Source organism: Poecilia mexicana, unplaced genomic scaffold (assembly GCF_051168715.1).
Source record: "Poecilia mexicana isolate PSO_F unplaced genomic scaffold, ASM5116871v1 scaffold_14, whole genome shotgun sequence".
Taxonomy (NCBI): Eukaryota; Metazoa; Chordata; class Actinopteri; order Cyprinodontiformes; family Poeciliidae; genus Poecilia; species Poecilia mexicana.
This window is the reverse complement of record NW_028263383.1, coordinates 25,379,128-25,396,824: the sequence shown is the minus strand read 5'-3', so window position 1 is coordinate 25,396,824 and position 17,697 is coordinate 25,379,128. Positions and strand designations below refer to the sequence as shown.

Genomic DNA, 17,697 nt, shown 5'->3' with positions numbered 1-17,697 from the left:
TGCTTTTGACCTCTTAGATGGCTATAAAACCATTGCCGTGAAGATTCACAACTTCTCCTGTTTGATCCTGGGTTAGGAACTAGATAAGCTAGTGTGAGATAGATTGTGTTGTTAGTTAGCGATAATCTTGCGCTGTGACTTTAGAGTTACAGCGCTCTCTGTGATTAGGGATCCTAAAGACAATAAAAAGAGAGGGGCAGGCAAATGCGCTTCAGAGCGGCAGGAGATTTGTAACTGAAAGCACATCTCTGTCTGTTCTCCTCGTGAGTATTCAGAATCTAACTTTCTCGTCTTTCCTGTGTTATTTGCTGTGTTTAATAGGTGTCAACTCTGACACATGACAACTGTTCTGATGACATTTATTCTGAAACCACTTCCTGTCCCAGAGATCAGAGCTCCACCGGCTTCCTGTGGCCTGATGATGAACCGGTTCAGATGTGTAACATCACCAGAACCTTCTCCTGGGTCACAGAGCAGGCCTCCAGAACCTCCAGGACTCTGATCATAAACCAAGCTGCAGGTCCAGATGGTCCCAGAATTCTGGTTCTGAGTCCATGAAGCAGAACCAGGCAGAAAAAACTGGAACGGACCTGGTTCTGTCTGACAGGAACCTGGCCGGAGCTGAAGAGAAAGACATCAGCAGGTTCTAACATCAATGTCTGGGTTAATTTATTTCTTTATTTGGTAGAAAGGAAAACAGTTTAACAGCTCAGCCAATCACAGCTGAGTGCCAGCCTTGCAGCGCTCTGATTGGCCTGTCCCGGATTGCTCTGATTGGCCAGCCCTGCTGCACAGCGTTCTGATTGGCCGGCTCTGCAGCAAAGTGCTCTGCTTGGCCTGTCCCGGATTGTTCTGATTTGCTGGCCCTGAAGCGAAGCGTTCTGATTGGCCCTTCCCGGATTGCTCCAATTGGCCGGCCCTGCAGCACATTGCTTGATTGACCAGCCCTGCAGCACAGCGTTCTGATTGACCAGCCCCGTAGCACAGCGTTCTGATTGGCCAGCCCCATAGCGCAGTGTTCTGATTGGCCAGCCCCATAGCGCAGCGCTGTAATTGGCCAGCCCCACAGCGCAGCGTTCTGATTGGCCGGCCCTGCAGCACAGCATTCTGATTGGCCTATCCTGAATTCCTCTGATCGGCCAGCCCTGCAGCATAGCGTTGTGATTGGCCAGCCCCACAGCACAGCACTCTGTTTGGCCGGCCCCACAGTGCAGCACTCCGATTGGCCATCAGACATAGACGTTCTCGGCCGGCTCAGCAGGAACTCCAGGATAACAGGGAACTGTGAAGAACAGGAGGAACTTCAGCTGCAGATCAACGTGGAGGTCAGAAGTCAGAGGTCATGTTTTTACCATAAATAGGTTCTTCCTCCTTCTTTTCCGCCTCCTCTTGATCCTTGTTGCCATGGTTACCACGCATTTCCATGTAGATCTGGGTCTCCCTTTCACCTGGAGAACAGGTAGTCAGTGACTGCCAGTATGTTGTGGTTATAGAGAACACCTGTTGGCTCCACCTTCCTCTGACCTGCTGCACCTGAAGTCCTGGAGCTGAGAAGCCTCCTCCTCCACAGGAGGAAGGAGATGATGAGGAGCAGCAGGATTAGCAACAGGAGGAGCGAGCAGACGATGGCAGTTGTCCTGGACTGGTTGATTTCTGAGGACACAGAGATTGGTGGAGGTTCACGGCTACAACCTGGTAGCAGGAGGCTATCACCATTCCGATGCTGCTGATGAGCAGTGTCAGAATAGTGAAAGGGCGACACTAGGAACCAGACTTCTGAGCTGCATTAGCTTTGGAGAGGGTGACCATGCTCAGGCTGCTTAGCCTCTGATGCTAATAACCTTCAGTGGAAGGCCTTTTGTGTCAGATAGGCTAGAGATAGCATTTGATAGGCTACAGTTAGCATTGGATAGGGTGGGGTTAGCATCAGATAGGCTGGAGATAGTATTGGATAGGCTATTGTTAGCAATGTATATGCTAGTGTTAGCATTGGATAGGGTGGGGTTAGCACAGGGGTGGGCAATCCTGGTCCTGGAGGGCCGGTGTCCTGCAACTCTTGGATGTCTCCCTGGTCCAACACACTTGAATCCAATAGCTGAATCACCTCCTCAGTGCATTCAGGTTCTCCAGAGTCCTGCTAATGACCTCATTATTTGACTGAGGTGTGTTGAAGTAGAGACACATCTAAAAGTTGCAGGAAACCGGCCCTCGAGGCCTGGAGTTCCCCACCCCTGGGTTAGCATCAGATAGGCTGGAGTTAGCATTGGATAAGCCAATGGTAGCATTGGATAAGCTACTGTTAGCATTGAATAGGCAGGAGTTGGCACTGGATAGGCTAATGTTACCGTTGGATAGTCTAGTTTTAGCATTGAATAGGCTAATGTTAGCAATGGATAGGCTAGTGTTAGTATTGGATAAGCTAATGTTAGCTTTTGATAAGCTAGTGTTACCTTTGGATAGGCTAGTGTTAGCATTGGATAGGCAGGAGTTGGCACTGGATAGGCTAATGTTAGCATTGGATAGTCTAGTTTTAACATTGGATAGGCTGGAGTTAGCAATGGATAGGCAAGTGTTAGCATGACGGTATTTATGGAGGCTGTTAGTGTTTGCTGGACTCACCTTCCACCTGCAGGCGGAACACCTTCTCATGTTGCCTCTTCCCCTGTAGGTTGTAGACCTCCAGCGTGTAGACTCCAGAGTCCTCTGGCTGGACTCTGCTGAAGCTCAGCGACCCGTCCTCCAGCAGCTCACAGCGGTCGTGGTGACACCTGGTGTTCCGGTTGTCCAGCAGCAAGTGGGGGTGGGTCCATCTGAATTCCAGTCCGGTCCCCATCCTCCCTGTTCTGAGGTCTGGTGACAGCTTGAGTCTCTCGCCGCTGGTTGCAGTTATGTTGGTGATGTCAGCCGAGGCAGCTGGGGTCACAGGTCACACATAGAGAACACGTTATGGATCAGTACATCACCTGTCCACTAGGTGGCACTGTTATTTCTCTTCAGTTATTGAAGGTTTATCACATCTGTTTCAACCAGACTTTAATGTTCTGCATCCTTCAAGTCTTTGAATCATTTTCTCCCAGATTCTGTTCACAAGTTCCAGCAGAGATGAACTTCCTCCTGCTGCCCAGAAACAACAACCTTCCCTCAAACTGCCAGGCGTTTGGAGAGCTATTCATTCATTTTTGCATTTAAATATTTAAATAATATCCAGGTTGTTTGTATTCTTCATTTGTTCGTTTATTGCAGCCTTGGAATTTGCCCCATAAAATTTCTCGGAAGCAAAGAGAATATATGGAGAGGAAGTGTCCCCCCCACATTCAAAATAAGAGCATGAACGGCTAACTACCTGCAGGATTCTTAACAGTCGAAAACAAAACTTCTACACAGATGTTGAATTTTATTTGACTGAAAGTTTACAAACAACCAAATAAATTTCTGCTATAGAATTTATCTGGAAAAAATTATTTAAGGGAAGCCAAGCATGCTAGATGTTTTCAAAGTTAGCTAAAGCGCTAATGCGCTATAAGCTAAAAATTATCTCTGCTTTTAGTGCATTAGCAGCAGTTTTCCTCCACAGCCTGAGTGAAGCTGATTTTGAGGCTTAAAAAAACCACCTGATTTTAACATTTTATCAATTTTATCTGATTAAATCTGAATGATAATGATGGTTTTTATGGTTTTGGTTAAGGCACTGTTTCCACGGTTACCCTGAACATTGGTAAGCCGGTGGTTTAATCAAATCCTGCTGGTTCTGATTTATGAATAAAGGTGTCATCATTGTGAGCCAAGTGATTCTGGTTGTGGTTCTGATGGGAACAATGAAAGGTCACTAACTGTCTCTCTTCATCATCATCACCATCAGGATTGTCACCCAAGGCAACATGGCGCGATAGCTGGCTCCGCCCCCTCGCTGATCTGTGGAGAGAGGAAATGCGAGTCAGTGGTCAGAGTGGGTTTGGGTCACATGACTTCCAGCCAGACAGGACTCACATCCTCCACCCACGCAGCAGAGCACTGAGACGCCGCCGCTCCTTTGGTGGACCTTTACAGGCAGACAACCACTTTGACCACATTTACTTCACAAACACATCAGACATGATGTTAAACGCTGTCATCAGAATCATTATAGATTATATTGATCAGAGTTCCAGTCATCAATAATCAAAGCAACTTTAACCAGGTTTCTGGTCTTAAAGGAACTCAGGGTTTCGGCTGATTTTCGGTTTTCTGGAAGTTTGTTCCAGATCTACGGTGCATAGAAACTGAATGCAGCTTCTCCGTGTTTGTTTTTGGTTCTGGGTGCAGATCAGAACCAGCAGACCTGACTGGTCTGGAAGGCAGCAGGTGTTTTATGTAACAAGGTGCTAAAGCCTTTGATCTGCCTCTAAACCCGCAGAAAGAGAAAAAACAGAAACCAGAACAGCTAACGGCGTGTTTAATAATAGGAGCTCAGTGAAACGAACATGCTTCACACTAACAGCTGATGCATTTACTGCAAACCGCAGCCAAACACACACACACACACACACACACCTGAGTCTGAGTGTGTGTGCCTGTAAGGTTTCTCCATAATGATGTTCACCAGCTGCCCCCAAATCCAGAGCCCTGAGTGGAAACCCACTGCACCAGAGACCTCCATGGACCCAGAGGTCACACCCCTCCAGAACATCCAGCATAAACCTTCATTCATACTAATATTTTTACTATAGATGTTACTTTATCCCTAGAGTGTGTTCATGTACGGGTTCTGACCCGTACTGGTTCTGACCCGTAGAGGTTCTGACCGTAGCGGTTCTTCCTACCTGAGAGTTGTTGGTCGACCCGAGTCGCTGCAGATCCGAGTCAAAGTGGAGCCAAAGTTAACCTAGCAGGAAGTGAGAGAGAAGAACCGAGCTGCTGCTGTTCCTGGATCTGGTGCTGAAGGATTCTGGTCCGGCTCTGGTCCAGACTTGGATCAAGATCAGGTTCTGGATCAAGGTCAGGTCCTGGTAGGATCTCAGGACCAGGCATGTGCAGGAGCGGCGTCCCTCTAGATGAGCCCAGTGAGAACTGACTGGACCAAACAACCTTCAGCTGGGAAATAGGTGGCATCTCCCCCTACTGGTGGAGCCATGAACCAGCAGTCGGTGTCTCAGTTCTGGACCCAGCTGGTTCTGAATCTCAACATTCGGTTTAATAACTGGAGAGCAGTAAAAGAAAGTTGCAGAGAGAGAAGTGATGAGTTTGACTGCTGCAAAGGAAACTTAGAAAGCTTCAACAGAAAATAGATGGGGATTCTGGGTAATGTGGGGTGATAGCTAACAGCAAGCTAACAACAAGCTAACATGGCAGTAAAACACTGAAACTACAGACTAGCTTAGCAATAGCTTCCCATATGCTGTTGCTGCCAACTGGGGGTGTGAATACTTTTAACTAGCTTCATGGATAAAAACACCACAATACGAATCCAGATTTATGAAATTTTAAAAATTTATTATAAAATCATCCAAAAATGCAAAATAAAAAACAGAAATATTTTTGTTCTGCAGAAAAATAAAAACTGTTGTCTCTGGCTCAGCAGCAGAATGTGGACAGACCCGGTCCCGTTTGACAGGACTGGTTCTGGATGCTCCAGATGCTCTGGATGCTCCAGATATATTCAGAACTGGAGCCAGGACCAGAACCAGGATCGGGCTTGGTCCCGTGTCTCTGGGTCAGCAGCAGAACCAATAGTTCTGGTTATTGATCAGCAAAATCTGGATCCATCCGACTGCAGACAGAACCCTGAGCAGACCCGATCCTCTTAGTCTGCTCCAAAATGTCTGACCAGGTTCTGGTAGCTGGTTCCAGTCAGCTGGGCTCCAGAACCGGCCCGAGTTCTCTTGGACCATCTGGTCCAGCAGGCATAGGAACCGATCCACCTGGACCCGGTCCCGGTTCCGAGTGTTATCCAGAACTGCATGCCTGCCGCCGCAGCGGGTCAGCAGGTCCGACACACAGCTGCTAGCCTGGACCCGGTCCAGCAGGCTACGCCCCCCAAGGACGTCTCCGTGGGTGAACAGAACTGCAGCATGCCGGGCCAGGTTCTGGTTTTGATCCAGCAGCTGGGTCAGCAGGCGGAGCAGCTGGGTGGAACCGTAGCTCAACCGGCCGATCTTCAGCACCAGAACCAGTACGTGAGGTCCCGGTGTCGCCAGGAACATCCGGGCCTGCAGCTCTATAACCAGCTGGTCCAGTGTCAGAACCTCCTCCGGCAGTCCGGCCGAATCCACCACAGTGAGCTGGACCCGGCCCACCTCAGCAGAACCGCGCTCCGGGTCCGACCACACTCCGGCAAAGTCCGAGTCTGGTTCGAAGCGCTGGAACCCGAGCAGAGTGTTCCCAGCAGAACTCTTTCCAGAACCAGCTGGTCCGATCAGGACGATCCTCCTTTCCCTCAGCGGGGTGGTGGAACCAGCAGAACCATCTGGACCATCAGAACCTGTGGCCCGGTCCATCCCGTCACTGAAAGATTCTGCAGGACCAGAGAAAGTGAGGAGAAAAGTATTCACGCCCTTCCAGTTTAAAACAGTTTGAATATCAAACAGAACAATCAACCCAAGAGAACCAGTGGGCCACCTGCTGACTCCTTAAAAGGCCGGTACCATGTTTTCCATTTTACCTTCAGTTGTTATAAAAATGCTTGATATATTAAATATGACTTAATAGAAATTTTACTTCCTGATAGGGCTGTTGTAAACGAATATTTTAGTAATCGAGCAATCTATCGATTATTCTTACGATTAATCGAGTAATCGGATAAAAAAAATTATAAAATGAAATATTGGTAAATCTGGCATAATACCGGTGTTACTATCAGATATCAATCAGTCCAATTTTTCATATTTGAGCATCCCTAACAGTTGCTTTTTTGTAGTTTAGAAAACTAACCTGTAACAATAATAGCTCACTTTCTAAGTTAACCAGAAGAAAAGTTATAGAAAAATCTGAAATTATATTGAATTTAATAACAAAGAGGCAGGCTCACAAATATGCTTATAAAAATGTCTACAATCCAGCTTTTAGTTTATGTATTCATCTTCAGTGAGTTTAATAGATTAATTAAACTCACCTTGCCACCTAACCTGTCACGCTTTGGGTTTGAAAATACGGGAAATGCCGCCTGGAGTGGGAGGAGAGGGCGAATGAACGAACATGGGGTGGAGGGGAGGAAATAGACCAGCGGACTGACGAACCGTTAGACCGGGGGACGAACACGGGGGGAAGCAATCATGGGCGTAGGTTTGGGTAGGGACGGTAGGGACATGTCCCGACCAATATTCACGGGATATGAAAAAGTCCCGACCAATTTTTGTCATATTGGCTCAAAGAACGTGGATCTACGATCTTTGATTAGCAGCAACAGGCGGTGCGCGGAACGGAAGCTTCTTAGTTTGACATTTATTATGAGCCTCCGAGACCGTTTCGGAACGGTGCTGTCGGGGGCGTGGGGGGAGGGGAGTCAGTTGAATCGTCGGACGTTCTTTGATTAGCTGCAAAAGGCGGCGGCTAGCTGGGCACACGCGTCTCCTTCTGAGTCTCCGAGACCATGTCGCCACCAAAAAAGAAAAGGACAGACATTAGAAGTTATTTCGCTACGTCGGCTGTAAGTACAGTGAGTGGACCCATAAGTTAGATATCTATCACGCAACGCATTTGTTGTAAAGTCCGGTGTTTAGTAAGGTCAGGACTGAATGTGAGGTAGAATAGGTCTGTTAATTATGTAATATTTTTTCTTTTTTATTTTATTATTGATTTCTTCTTATCTGCAATTGTGTTTGCTGTATCCAGAGGATATTTCTTTTGATCTTACTTGTAACGTTTGCTGAATTTTGTAAAGGAAAAAGTAAAGTGTTCTTGAACTGATCTGCTGAGTATGACTGTATCTGGTTGTATACACAAGATATATGATATGGTTATGGTTGGGGGGAGGGGGTTATTAAGCCAATGTGGTTTCCCCCCCCTTCTCAAAAATGTTCGGTGCTCTTGGGCATTTCACTGTGCTGCGGGGGGGGGTGTCAAGGTCCCCACCAAAACTTAGACCGAACCTACGCCCTTGGAAGCAATACGGGATATTTACGACACCTTCACTGGTCACACTCAGAAACTCATCTACCAGCCATGTACGATGCGCTCCGCCACCTGTTTCTTCAGACCGGGATATGAAATTTATTGTGCGGTTCGTCGGTAAAGCTACATTTACACGGTAAGCATCAGCTACTCAGCCGCCCGCCCTGTTCAGTCTATCCGCTCACCTCAGCGCTCTTCCCGCCGTTCGCTTTCAACCAGCAGCCCCGGAGGAGAAATGCTGCAGTACTCCAGGCATTCCCCCCAGTCATTTTAAGGATGCTTATTGGTTCCCCAAAAACGATAAAAAGTCGGGCATTATCATCAATCAATAAAATCCCCACGGGCCAATCTTGAAGATTGGACTTTATGCCGCTGAGACTTAGCTTTTGTCAACAACTCAGAGGCGGAAGTGAGAGCTCCGCGCAACGCAAATGAAGTCCCGGCCGGAACACGGTGCGCTAACTAATAAAACATAAATTAACGAAGCTTCGAGGCAGGTAAATTTTCCTCGAGGAATTTTAGTAATCGAGGTACTCGAATCATTCGAGGAATCGTTTCAGCCCTACTTCCTGATTAAATGCCTTGAAATTGGGTCTCTGCCTCTTTAAGAAACTCGTGCTCATTCTGAAGCTCCGCCTCCAGGAAGTCATCCCAACATGGCTCCTCTGTCAACCCTTTACCATTATTACCAGAAATTAGCTCAGGAGTTCCACCAGCTGTTTGCTAATTGCTGCTGGCTAGTCTGAAGGAGCTGAGTGATGGAGGAGCTGTGCCTCGAAGGTGGGGTTAGGTCTACCCAGGCATATGAATGGTTGCCATGGAGATTAAAGGATTTCTCAAACATGAAAGAATCAAAGCAACACTGCAGGGAAAAACATTAGAACACGATATAAAGTCAATATTACATGATACCACTTCGTTGCTGGCTACCTAATTAACTTGTTAGCTCGTTATGGAATTAGCTTTTTAGCTTATTATTTAATTAGCTTGCTAGCTCTTTACCTGCAGATAGCAGCAGGTGTTCAGCCTTGTCCAACAGTTCCTGGACCTGCTGTCCTCCTCCGTCCTCATTGTTGAACAGGTGCATCCTCCCACAGAACCTGCGGGCCACTTCCGGCAGCGAGCTCTGCTCGTCCTTGAACACATAGTCCCTCAGGGCCGCGTCCCTTAATGAGGCGGCGTCCCTTAATGAGGCGGCGTCCCTTAATGAGGCGGCGTCCCTTAACGAGGTGTCCTTCAGGGCGTCTCCGTGGGTGAAGAGCAAGAAGCAGCGATTGAAACCCCGCCCCCCGACTGCCCTGAGGGACGCCTCAACCGCCCGGTTCTGCTCTTGGGTGAAGCGGTCCAGCTTCAGAACCAGCAGGAACAGGTAGGCCTGGCTGGTCCGCTGAACTTCCTGGCAGCAGGACCGGATCTGCTCCTCGAACTCCAGGATCCCGGCTGTGTCCACGACCCGGACCTGCGTCCCGAAGACCCGACCCGCTTCCTGTCTGACAGGGATACTGCTGGGACTGAAGGACGCCCGGGACTGGAACACCGTGCGGCCTAGGATAGTGTTCCCCGACGCGCTTTTCCCCACGCCAGAGTTCCCCAGCAGGACGATGGTCAGGTCCGGGTCCGGTTCTTGTTCCATAGTTGAAGGTACTGCAGGACAGAGAACATTCATCATGGGGTGCTGTGGTGGCGCAGGGGTTAAGCACAACCCACATATGGAGGCACGTCGCAGGTTCGATTCCTGGCCTGGCGACCTTTGCCACATGTCTTCCCCCTTCTCCCATTACCCCCTTTCCTGTCAAGTCAACATCAAATAAAGGCCACTAAAGCCAATAAAAACCTTGGTCTGTCTGCTGCTGCAGGGAACTAAAACCCACACTGATGCTGATGCTGGGAGCAGCCATATTGAAACACAAAGTCGGCCTAAGAGTCATAACTGGGAGAGTTGGAGACTCTCCAGAACTGAAGGGGGCGCTATTTCCCACCTTAGATAATCTTTCTAATAATAAAAAAAGTTGTGTAAGTAAAGTTGTCTGCAGCTTTAGTAAAATAATTAAGAGTAAAACCAACAACTACTTTAGTGTTTGATAATTGTGTTAACAGATCAAAAGATTAAAAAAAAAAAAAAAAAAAACGTAAGATCGAGGCTCTTGTGGGAAGTAGAGCCCCCTTCTACGGAGCCCCCCAGGGGACATGGGGAATTTTTTTTCTTTTGCGTTCCCTCGCAAAAGGTTTTGCGTTCCCTAGCAAAACTTTTGCGTTCCCTCGCAATAATCTACTGATCAGTTCATGCGGCATAATTGATACTATAAGCCTTTTTTACGGTGGAAGCCGTACTTTCTGCTTTAATACAAGCTTATAAGGTTTTTCCATGGACTATTGAGTTATTATCGCGGGGTAATAAGTCATCTGATTGTCGGCTCTATAAGAGCAATATGAATGAAATAAGTAATTATTGATATGACAGGAGCAGCGGCTTTGACACCTGGTGGTGGGCGTGTCGATGTGGGAGTGACTGTCATGAAGTATGAATGGGAAGGTGACGCTGCTGGCTCGGTGTGTGAGGCAGCGGGTGAGCTGGGGGGTCAGTCCTCGCAAAGTTTGGAGCATAATAAAAATTTAAAAAATCGATAATTGTGACAGAACAAAGAAGAGGTTAGGAGTTGATTGATACACGGACAGATGAGATTCCCCGAGTTAATCCAGTGCGGCCGTCTACCACCATTAGTTTGCTGTGTTTTATAATAATAAAACGTGTTTATTATTATTAACGCTTTGGTGCAAAAAACTGATTGAAAATCGATTTATTTACTGCATGTTTATGTCTGTTAAGGCTCAGATGGAACGGCACAGAAAGCAGCCCTTTAAACCATTCAGACACGAACACAATAGAGACACAATCAGATGACTTATTACCCCGCGATAATAACTCAATAGTCCATGGAAAAACCTTATAAGCTTGTATTAAAGCAGAAAGTACGGCTTCCACCGTAAAAAAGGCTTATAGTATCAATTATGCCGCATGAACTGATCAGTAGATTATTGCGAGGGAACGCAAAAGTTTTGCGAGGGAACGCAAAAGGTTTTGCGAGGGAACGCAAAAGTTTTGCGAGGGAACGCAAAAGAAAAAAAATTCCCCATGTCCCCTTCGGTTCTGGAGTGAGTAAAGCATGTTACAAAAAAAAGGTATGGGTCTGCCGCCAGGGCCCGCCCCTTTCTGAGAATAAACCATGGCATCTGATTGGTGAACCTGCTCAGCAGGGTCCAACACCCTGGCTGATTCTGAATTAAACTTTACATACTTTTTCTGAATCGTGACCCTTCTAGCTTACCGTACATCCTGGACGGTCTGAATGATTCGGGTTAGAGTTCTGCTGGTGAGAGCAGTAACAGAACCATCGGAACCATGATGGACCGACGCAGCGGGACCGGGACCGATGGGTCAGGTGGCCTCCTCTTCCTCTCCCTCAGGTCTCATCCATGAGGATCCAGGGAGTGAAGCTACAGAACCGGAGCAGAAATCAGCTGTTAGCCATGGTTCTGATTCAGATCCGAACCCGAACCTGAACTACTCAGGATCCAATCATTCCTGGTTCCGTTTAAACTGACAGCTGAACTCATCAGAACCAATCAGAGAGCTCAGGTCCAGACCCGCCCGGGCCGAACAGCTCCGAGCAGGTTCGGGACTCTGACATTACAACCGAACCAGACCGGACTCACCTGTTCAGGTAAACCGATTCGCACAACTTGAAAGCCGCGGCTGAGGAAACTTTCTGAAGAGATTTACTTTCGCTTCGTCACTTCCCGTGAGCACACGATGCAGCTGCGCAGGCGCGTTGCGGCTATATTAATTTATTTATTTTTTTTGCGCTTTATATATATATATTTCTGCTATTATTTATGTCAGTTCTGGTCCAATATGCGCTGAGATGCTGATGGGTATGTAAACATCTGACTTGCTGGTGCTTCTGGATTCATAATGAAACTTTATTGAGACAAAACATTGAAACAGAACAAAGTAAGCCAACACAAAGTTTGACCCGGTGCTGGTTCTGGAAGATTTCAGGATGAAGCTGGACGTTCTTCAGGTCCAACGCTCTGCAGCTCCGGGTTCCCCTGGTTCTAGTTCTGCTCTGGGTCTGGGTTCTCCTGGTTCTGGTTCTCCTCATTCTGGTTCCTGTTCTCCTGGTTCTGGTTCTGTTCTGGGTTCTGCTCGTCGTCTTGCCCCATGTCTCCCCTGTCCTCTCCAGTGGACGTGTTGTCTCCGTCGTAGACGATGTCCTCTGGGTTGGGTGCCGGAGGACAGAACTCCTCCTCTGGGAGGATGCTCTGGAAGATGGACGCCGCCTGAAAACAGCAGAAAAAGGAGAGCTGGAGGCCATGATGACCCTGAACGCAGCACCAGCTGTGAGGACCAGGTGACCCTAGGTGTCTCACCTGTTGGACGGCATCTTCGTGTCCCAGAGCGCTGTCTGGACCGTGGCAGATGTGGACGTTAGAAGGCAGAGGCTGACCTTCGACCTGCGACGCTGTGCCGTCCGGCATGTTGAAGTACAGACTCCAGAGGACAGAGGGACGTCGGTCTGGGGACAGAGGGACAACATCAGGGGACGGGGCCAGATGAGGTGGGGCCAAGGGAGGCCGGACAAAGGTAGGTGGGGCCAGAGGCCTTCCTCATTACCACCAACATGGCTATTAAACCACAGAGGAAGAGGAAGTGTTGGCTCCTCCTTCTCTGCTCTGATTGGTCACAACCGGGTCAGTTCTGCTGCTCACCTTCCTCCTGAGACTCTGTGGTTCTGAACATCCTGGTTACCAACGGCGACAGGTCCTGGTGGGCAGAGCCAACTGACCGACAGGTGAGGTGGACCAGATCTGAAACAGGAAACCAGTTACAGCTTGTGACCATCTCTAAGGCAACCTGATGAAGCCCTGCCCACTCACAGGTTCCAGGGATGCAGGTCATGGAGGACGGGCTGAGCTCCACCATCTTCACTGCAGGACTTCCTCCTTCAGGGGGAACTGTTACCATGGAGATCTGCACACACGCAGGTGAGATGGCTAAGTTCTTACTTCCTGTTTACTGCTCCAATCTAGATCCGGTAGTGTGGATAGGGGCGAAGTTACCTGCTAATGTGGGGGTTACCTGCTTATGTGGGGGTTACCTGGTTATGTGGGGGTTACCTGCTGATGAGTGGGGGAGGAATGGGGGTTACCTGCTGGTCGGACTCTGAGGGAAGGACTGAGGAGTCGGTGATAAGGACAGCTCGGCTCAGGAACCTAGAGACACGCGTCATCATCATCTACATCACCATCACATCACCAGGTGCTCCGTGGTCTCACTGAACTCACCTGGAGGGCGTGGCCACCTTGCTCCTGTCCAGGTAACTGGTCTCCATGACAATGTGGCTGCAGCTGATTCGCTGTCCTCGGCTGTCGATCACCGCCTTGCACCTGCAACAGGAAGTGATGTTACAAAGCATCAGTTGGACCAGAACCAGATCCATGCTCCATTTGGATGGAGTCGTGCCCTTTGACCTCTTCCCTTCTGCAGCCTAATGGAGCAGAACTGGGTTGACGTTTGACCTCTGAGTGGTTCTGATTGGACCTGGGGTTCATCACTAATACAGATGAGTCGGGTCAAAGGTCAAACCAGGACCACTCTTTGAGAACCGGGTCAGAGCAGGCCGGAGCAGGACCGAACATTGTCAAACACTCTGGTTCTGATCCAAACAGACCTCTACCGGTCCAAACTGCCCCATGGCTCTGGTTGGTGCAGTTACCATGGTTACCTGTTGGCATCCCGGTCTACGATGAGACAGTGGACAGAATGTCTGAGGCAGTAGATCCCTCCAAACACGGCGCTCATCCTGCAAAAACACCGTGTCAGAGCGTCAGAACCAGAACCAGAACCACCATTCAACTGGCTTCTAATGCCGTCCAGTTAGAGGTAGCTGTCTGTCTGGCCACGCTCCTTCTTCACTGCAACAACACACTGATGATTTATGTTACATCTGCAAACAAACACTGTCCAGCTTGTGACAAACCCAGCCCGGTTGGAGGCAGTACCAGCTCATCAAACCCGACCTAACACAACCAGAACCTGGTTGCCCCAAGACCAAACCGGGTCAAACCAGAACTTTAAAATCAAGAAGATCCAGCACTGATGTCTGCTAAGCAGAACCTCCCTCCCTTCCACCTGTGGTGGCGTTGCCATGGGAACGGCTGGTTCTCACCTGCAGAAGCACTGGGGGATCTCTCCAAGGCCGTACACAGGAAACAGGAAGGGAGTGTTGCCATAGCGACCCAGGCTGCGCAGGAAATGACGTGTCGAGGCAAGACCTTCCTCTGTGGGTGTATCTTCGGCTACCATGGCGATGGAGTGAAGCAGGAAGTGCTGCAGGTTGTCCCCCAGCTGCTGGTCCTGCAGGAACTCCAAATATGGCCGACCGTGGTAGGCTGAAGGCAGAAGACTGCATTACCCACAATGCCTCAGGCTGAATAGTTGATGTCATCAGGAGGACAGGTAGTAGTCACCTGTCTGCTCCTCCGTTTCCTCCACACAGGAAGTCAAGAAGCGCATCAACTTCCTCTTTTCCACCACCGACAGCTGGCGACTCGCAAACACATCCGCTCTGCTGCATGGCACCTGGCAGGGGTCAGAGGTCACAGGTCAGCAGAGAACCCAGCAGGTGGGCGGCAGACCAAAAACCAACCTGCTCTATGTTGCCATGGCGATAGGTGAGGATCCTGGTGACGTTCTTGAACTCAGCGTAGCGGCTGACGTTGGACTTGATGAGCAGATCGACCAATGAGCCGCGAGAAAACAATAGCTGAGGAGGAGGGGAAGGGGCTTAGTGTATGATGTCATCAGTTGCTGTCCAGATGATGACATCACAGCTGCATTTACCTTTGAGACCAGGTCGATGTTGTACCTCCGGCCTTCCTTCACCAGCTGGGCGTAACTGATCTTCTTCCTGCTTGGCTCTGATTGGCTGGAGGGAGAGGGGCGGGGCTGGTCAGCCTCTGGCTCCTCCCCTTCTGCCTGAGCAGGCTGTGATTGGTTGATAACCGTTAGTGTCACATGATCAGACCTGATTAATGCGCTGACTCTTTCTCACCTGCTCCTCTTCCTCCCCAGCTCCTTCCTCTTCCTCATCATCCTCCTTTGAGTCTGAACATGTGAGTCGTTAATCCAGACGCAGAACAATAACAGATAATGAGTACTGATGAGGTCCCACCTGCAGATTCTGTTTCTGACGACTCTTTAACCGCTTCTTCATCAGCTGCTTTCTCTTCTTCTGTGGTGTTTGCAGCTTCCTCCTCCTCCTCTTCCTCACTGGGGAGATGTAAACAGCTCACAGGTCGTCCCAGCCCACAGGTGAACCAGGGGGCGGAGCTTACCTGACGTAGCTGAACACCTGCAGGTTGGTGATGGAGGCAGAGTCTGCCTGTGACAGGTGAATTAGTTCCTCCCCTTCCTCCGTTAGACCTGACCAATCCCTGACCTCCTCTGGCTTTGGCTCCTCCTACCAACACACACAGATCAATCAGCTGGAGATCAATAATCAGTGATCAGATGATCAATAACCAATAATCTCACATTCTGTTCCTGTATCCAGGTGAGCAGGCCGTTGAAGGTGAAGCTAGCCCAGTTGCCGGCATAGTAGCTTCTCCTGAGGACACAAGCAGAAGCCTTTCACAAAAAAAGCCCTCCGAGGTGATCTTATTGGTGATGATCAATGATCTGATTGATCATTAAGTAGACATTGACCTAAGGCAGGCTGGAGCTCACCTGTCCAGGTGGAGAACTCGCTGTCCGACCCTCGAACAGGCAGCTGCCACCACCGACTCAGTCAAACCTGATCAATCAATAACCGATACAGATTCATCATCTAACATTCAGAATCGATGACAGGAGGGGATGAAGGAGGCCCGCCTCAGTTCTTCTCCTTCCGGACCCAGAACCACCAGAACGACATAGCACACAATCCCCACAGACCTCTCTTGTGTCCTAGTCAAAGTATGGGGCTCAGTCTCTGTGCAGCTCTGCTGTTTGTTATATTAATATAAACATAGTGAAACTAACTTTTCCTCTGGAGCAAAAACAACTGAAGATGTTTTAAATCAGGCATGTTGGTGGACACCTCGGAGCAGCAAGCTTCATTCTGAAGAGAACATCTGGGTTCTGCTTAACAAAACCAGGATAGTCTGGACCAGAACTTTATGAGACCCAGCAGAACCTCCAGATCAGAACCTCCAGGAACACAACCGGGTTTCTACAGAACCTCCACATGACGGCTCTCTGGTTCTGACCAGCTGACAGAACCACAGTGGTGTTCTGCTGAGTCTGGAGGTTCTGATTCTGATTAATCTAGAACCAATCAGCGATTCAGTTCTAATAAAGAGGAGCAATGATGATAAAAGTGATTATTGATTTGCTGCTGACTATAAACATTGTTTACTACCGATGATCTGACACACCCACCAGCCTTAGCTTTAGCTAACCTCAGTTAGCTAAAGCTAGCTCAGATTTGTAGTCCTTTTCTGTTTTTCTTTCTTGTCACTTTAAGCCTCATTACTACATCGTTACTATTAATATTATTATTATTGTTATTATTATTAGTAGTAGTGTTTATCTTACTTCTCCCATCTAGCAGCTATCCGTTAGCTGCTAGCCGCTGTCATTGAAAATGCATTGACTGTTAGCCTCTAGCTAACGGCTTGGCTAAGTCCAACTCCTAGTGTGGTTCAGACTGGTTTACATCGGTCTTTGGGGATGTTTTCGATCGAGACGGAACCAAAACCCATTCCGACAGAAGACCCAAGCCATATTACGTCGTAACATCTAGGTTAGCTCCTACCTGTGCCCAAAATGACGATGTCAAAATCAGACGGCAGGTCCTCGGTAGCCATGTTGGCAGAAGAAGCACGGTCATGTGACCAGGAGGAAAACGTGTTCATTGTTTATTTTCAGTGCATTATTTTTTTTTTCATGTGTCCTGTCATTTATGGAGTTTCAGGTATAATACAGGGAGAAGATGGCTGTCTACATGTACCAGGGCAGAGTTGCTCTAAAATATATTTATCTAAAGCAGGGGTCCCCAAACTACGGCCCGCGGGCCGGATCCGGCCCGCCACGTCATTTGAACAGGTGTTTTGCCCAGAAACGCATGCCTGCCCAAAATTGCATCCCCTCTTGCGGGAGCGCGCATCGCTCTGTTCTCTCGCATATTGACGAGAAAACGGACTGAAATATGACCGAAGAGGAAATTTTAAAGATATTTGTAACATTATCACATTTCTTAACCATGTAATCCCTAAAATGGTGGGTTTTATTTCACAAATTACTTGAAATAAATACGGTTTTTACACCTTTATTGACACATATGAGTCAAACTTTTTTTCAGCCCGTGTCTGTTGAAAACGTTCTCCGCAAATGGTTTGAAATTCTCTGTTTTTTCTTTTGATACCATAACAGCTTAAAAGCATTACAAAACAGAGGCCCATTATGTAGAACATTTTACATCATGCTTAACTTTCTAGTCTGTTAATGTAGGAGGGAATGCATTTTAATTCATGAGCCTGAAAATATTTGCATCCATCCTGTTGATATAA

The 17,697-nt window shown here is 48.4% G+C and overlaps 3 protein-coding genes across 3 annotated transcripts; all 3 read right to left on the bottom strand.

Moving 5' to 3' along the window:
* Positions 1-658: 658 nt before the first annotated feature.
* LOC106918555 (uncharacterized) lies at positions 659-5,355 on the bottom strand. The gene is made up of 6 exons (XM_014988415.2): positions 4,800-5,355; positions 3,832-3,912; positions 2,620-2,913; positions 1,525-1,653; positions 1,353-1,448; positions 659-1,282 (listed from the first exon to the last, which is right to left on the bottom strand). The coding sequence occupies exons 2-6, from the start codon at positions 3,878-3,880 to the stop codon at positions 1,230-1,232; spliced, it is 621 nt and encodes a 206-aa protein (XP_014843901.1). The 5' UTR covers positions 3,881-3,912; positions 4,800-5,355; the 3' UTR covers positions 659-1,229.
* Positions 5,356-5,448: 93 nt separating this feature from the next.
* Positions 5,449-11,909, bottom strand: LOC106918554 (GTPase IMAP family member 8-like). The gene is made up of 4 exons (XM_088012430.1): positions 11,800-11,909; positions 11,412-11,580; positions 9,088-9,729; positions 5,449-6,490 (listed from the first exon to the last, which is right to left on the bottom strand). Exons 2-4 carry the CDS (start codon positions 11,416-11,418, stop codon positions 5,691-5,693), a joined length of 1,449 nt encoding a protein of 482 aa, XP_087868556.1. The 5' UTR covers positions 11,419-11,580; positions 11,800-11,909; the 3' UTR covers positions 5,449-5,690.
* A 136-nt stretch (positions 11,910-12,045) lies between these two features.
* On the bottom strand, positions 12,046-17,053 carry LOC106918553 (rab proteins geranylgeranyltransferase component A 1-like). The gene is made up of 17 exons (XM_014988413.2): positions 16,944-17,053; positions 15,875-15,941; positions 15,683-15,755; positions 15,484-15,608; positions 15,321-15,418; positions 15,201-15,253; positions 14,990-15,133; positions 14,796-14,912; positions 14,617-14,728; positions 14,316-14,538; positions 13,872-13,949; positions 13,432-13,533; positions 13,296-13,359; positions 13,024-13,117; positions 12,856-12,954; positions 12,517-12,662; positions 12,046-12,426 (listed from the first exon to the last, which is right to left on the bottom strand). The coding sequence occupies exons 1-17, from the start codon at positions 17,041-17,043 to the stop codon at positions 12,202-12,204; spliced, it is 1,920 nt and encodes a 639-aa protein (XP_014843899.2). The 5' UTR covers positions 17,044-17,053; the 3' UTR covers positions 12,046-12,201.
* Positions 17,054-17,697: the final 644 nt, after the last annotated feature.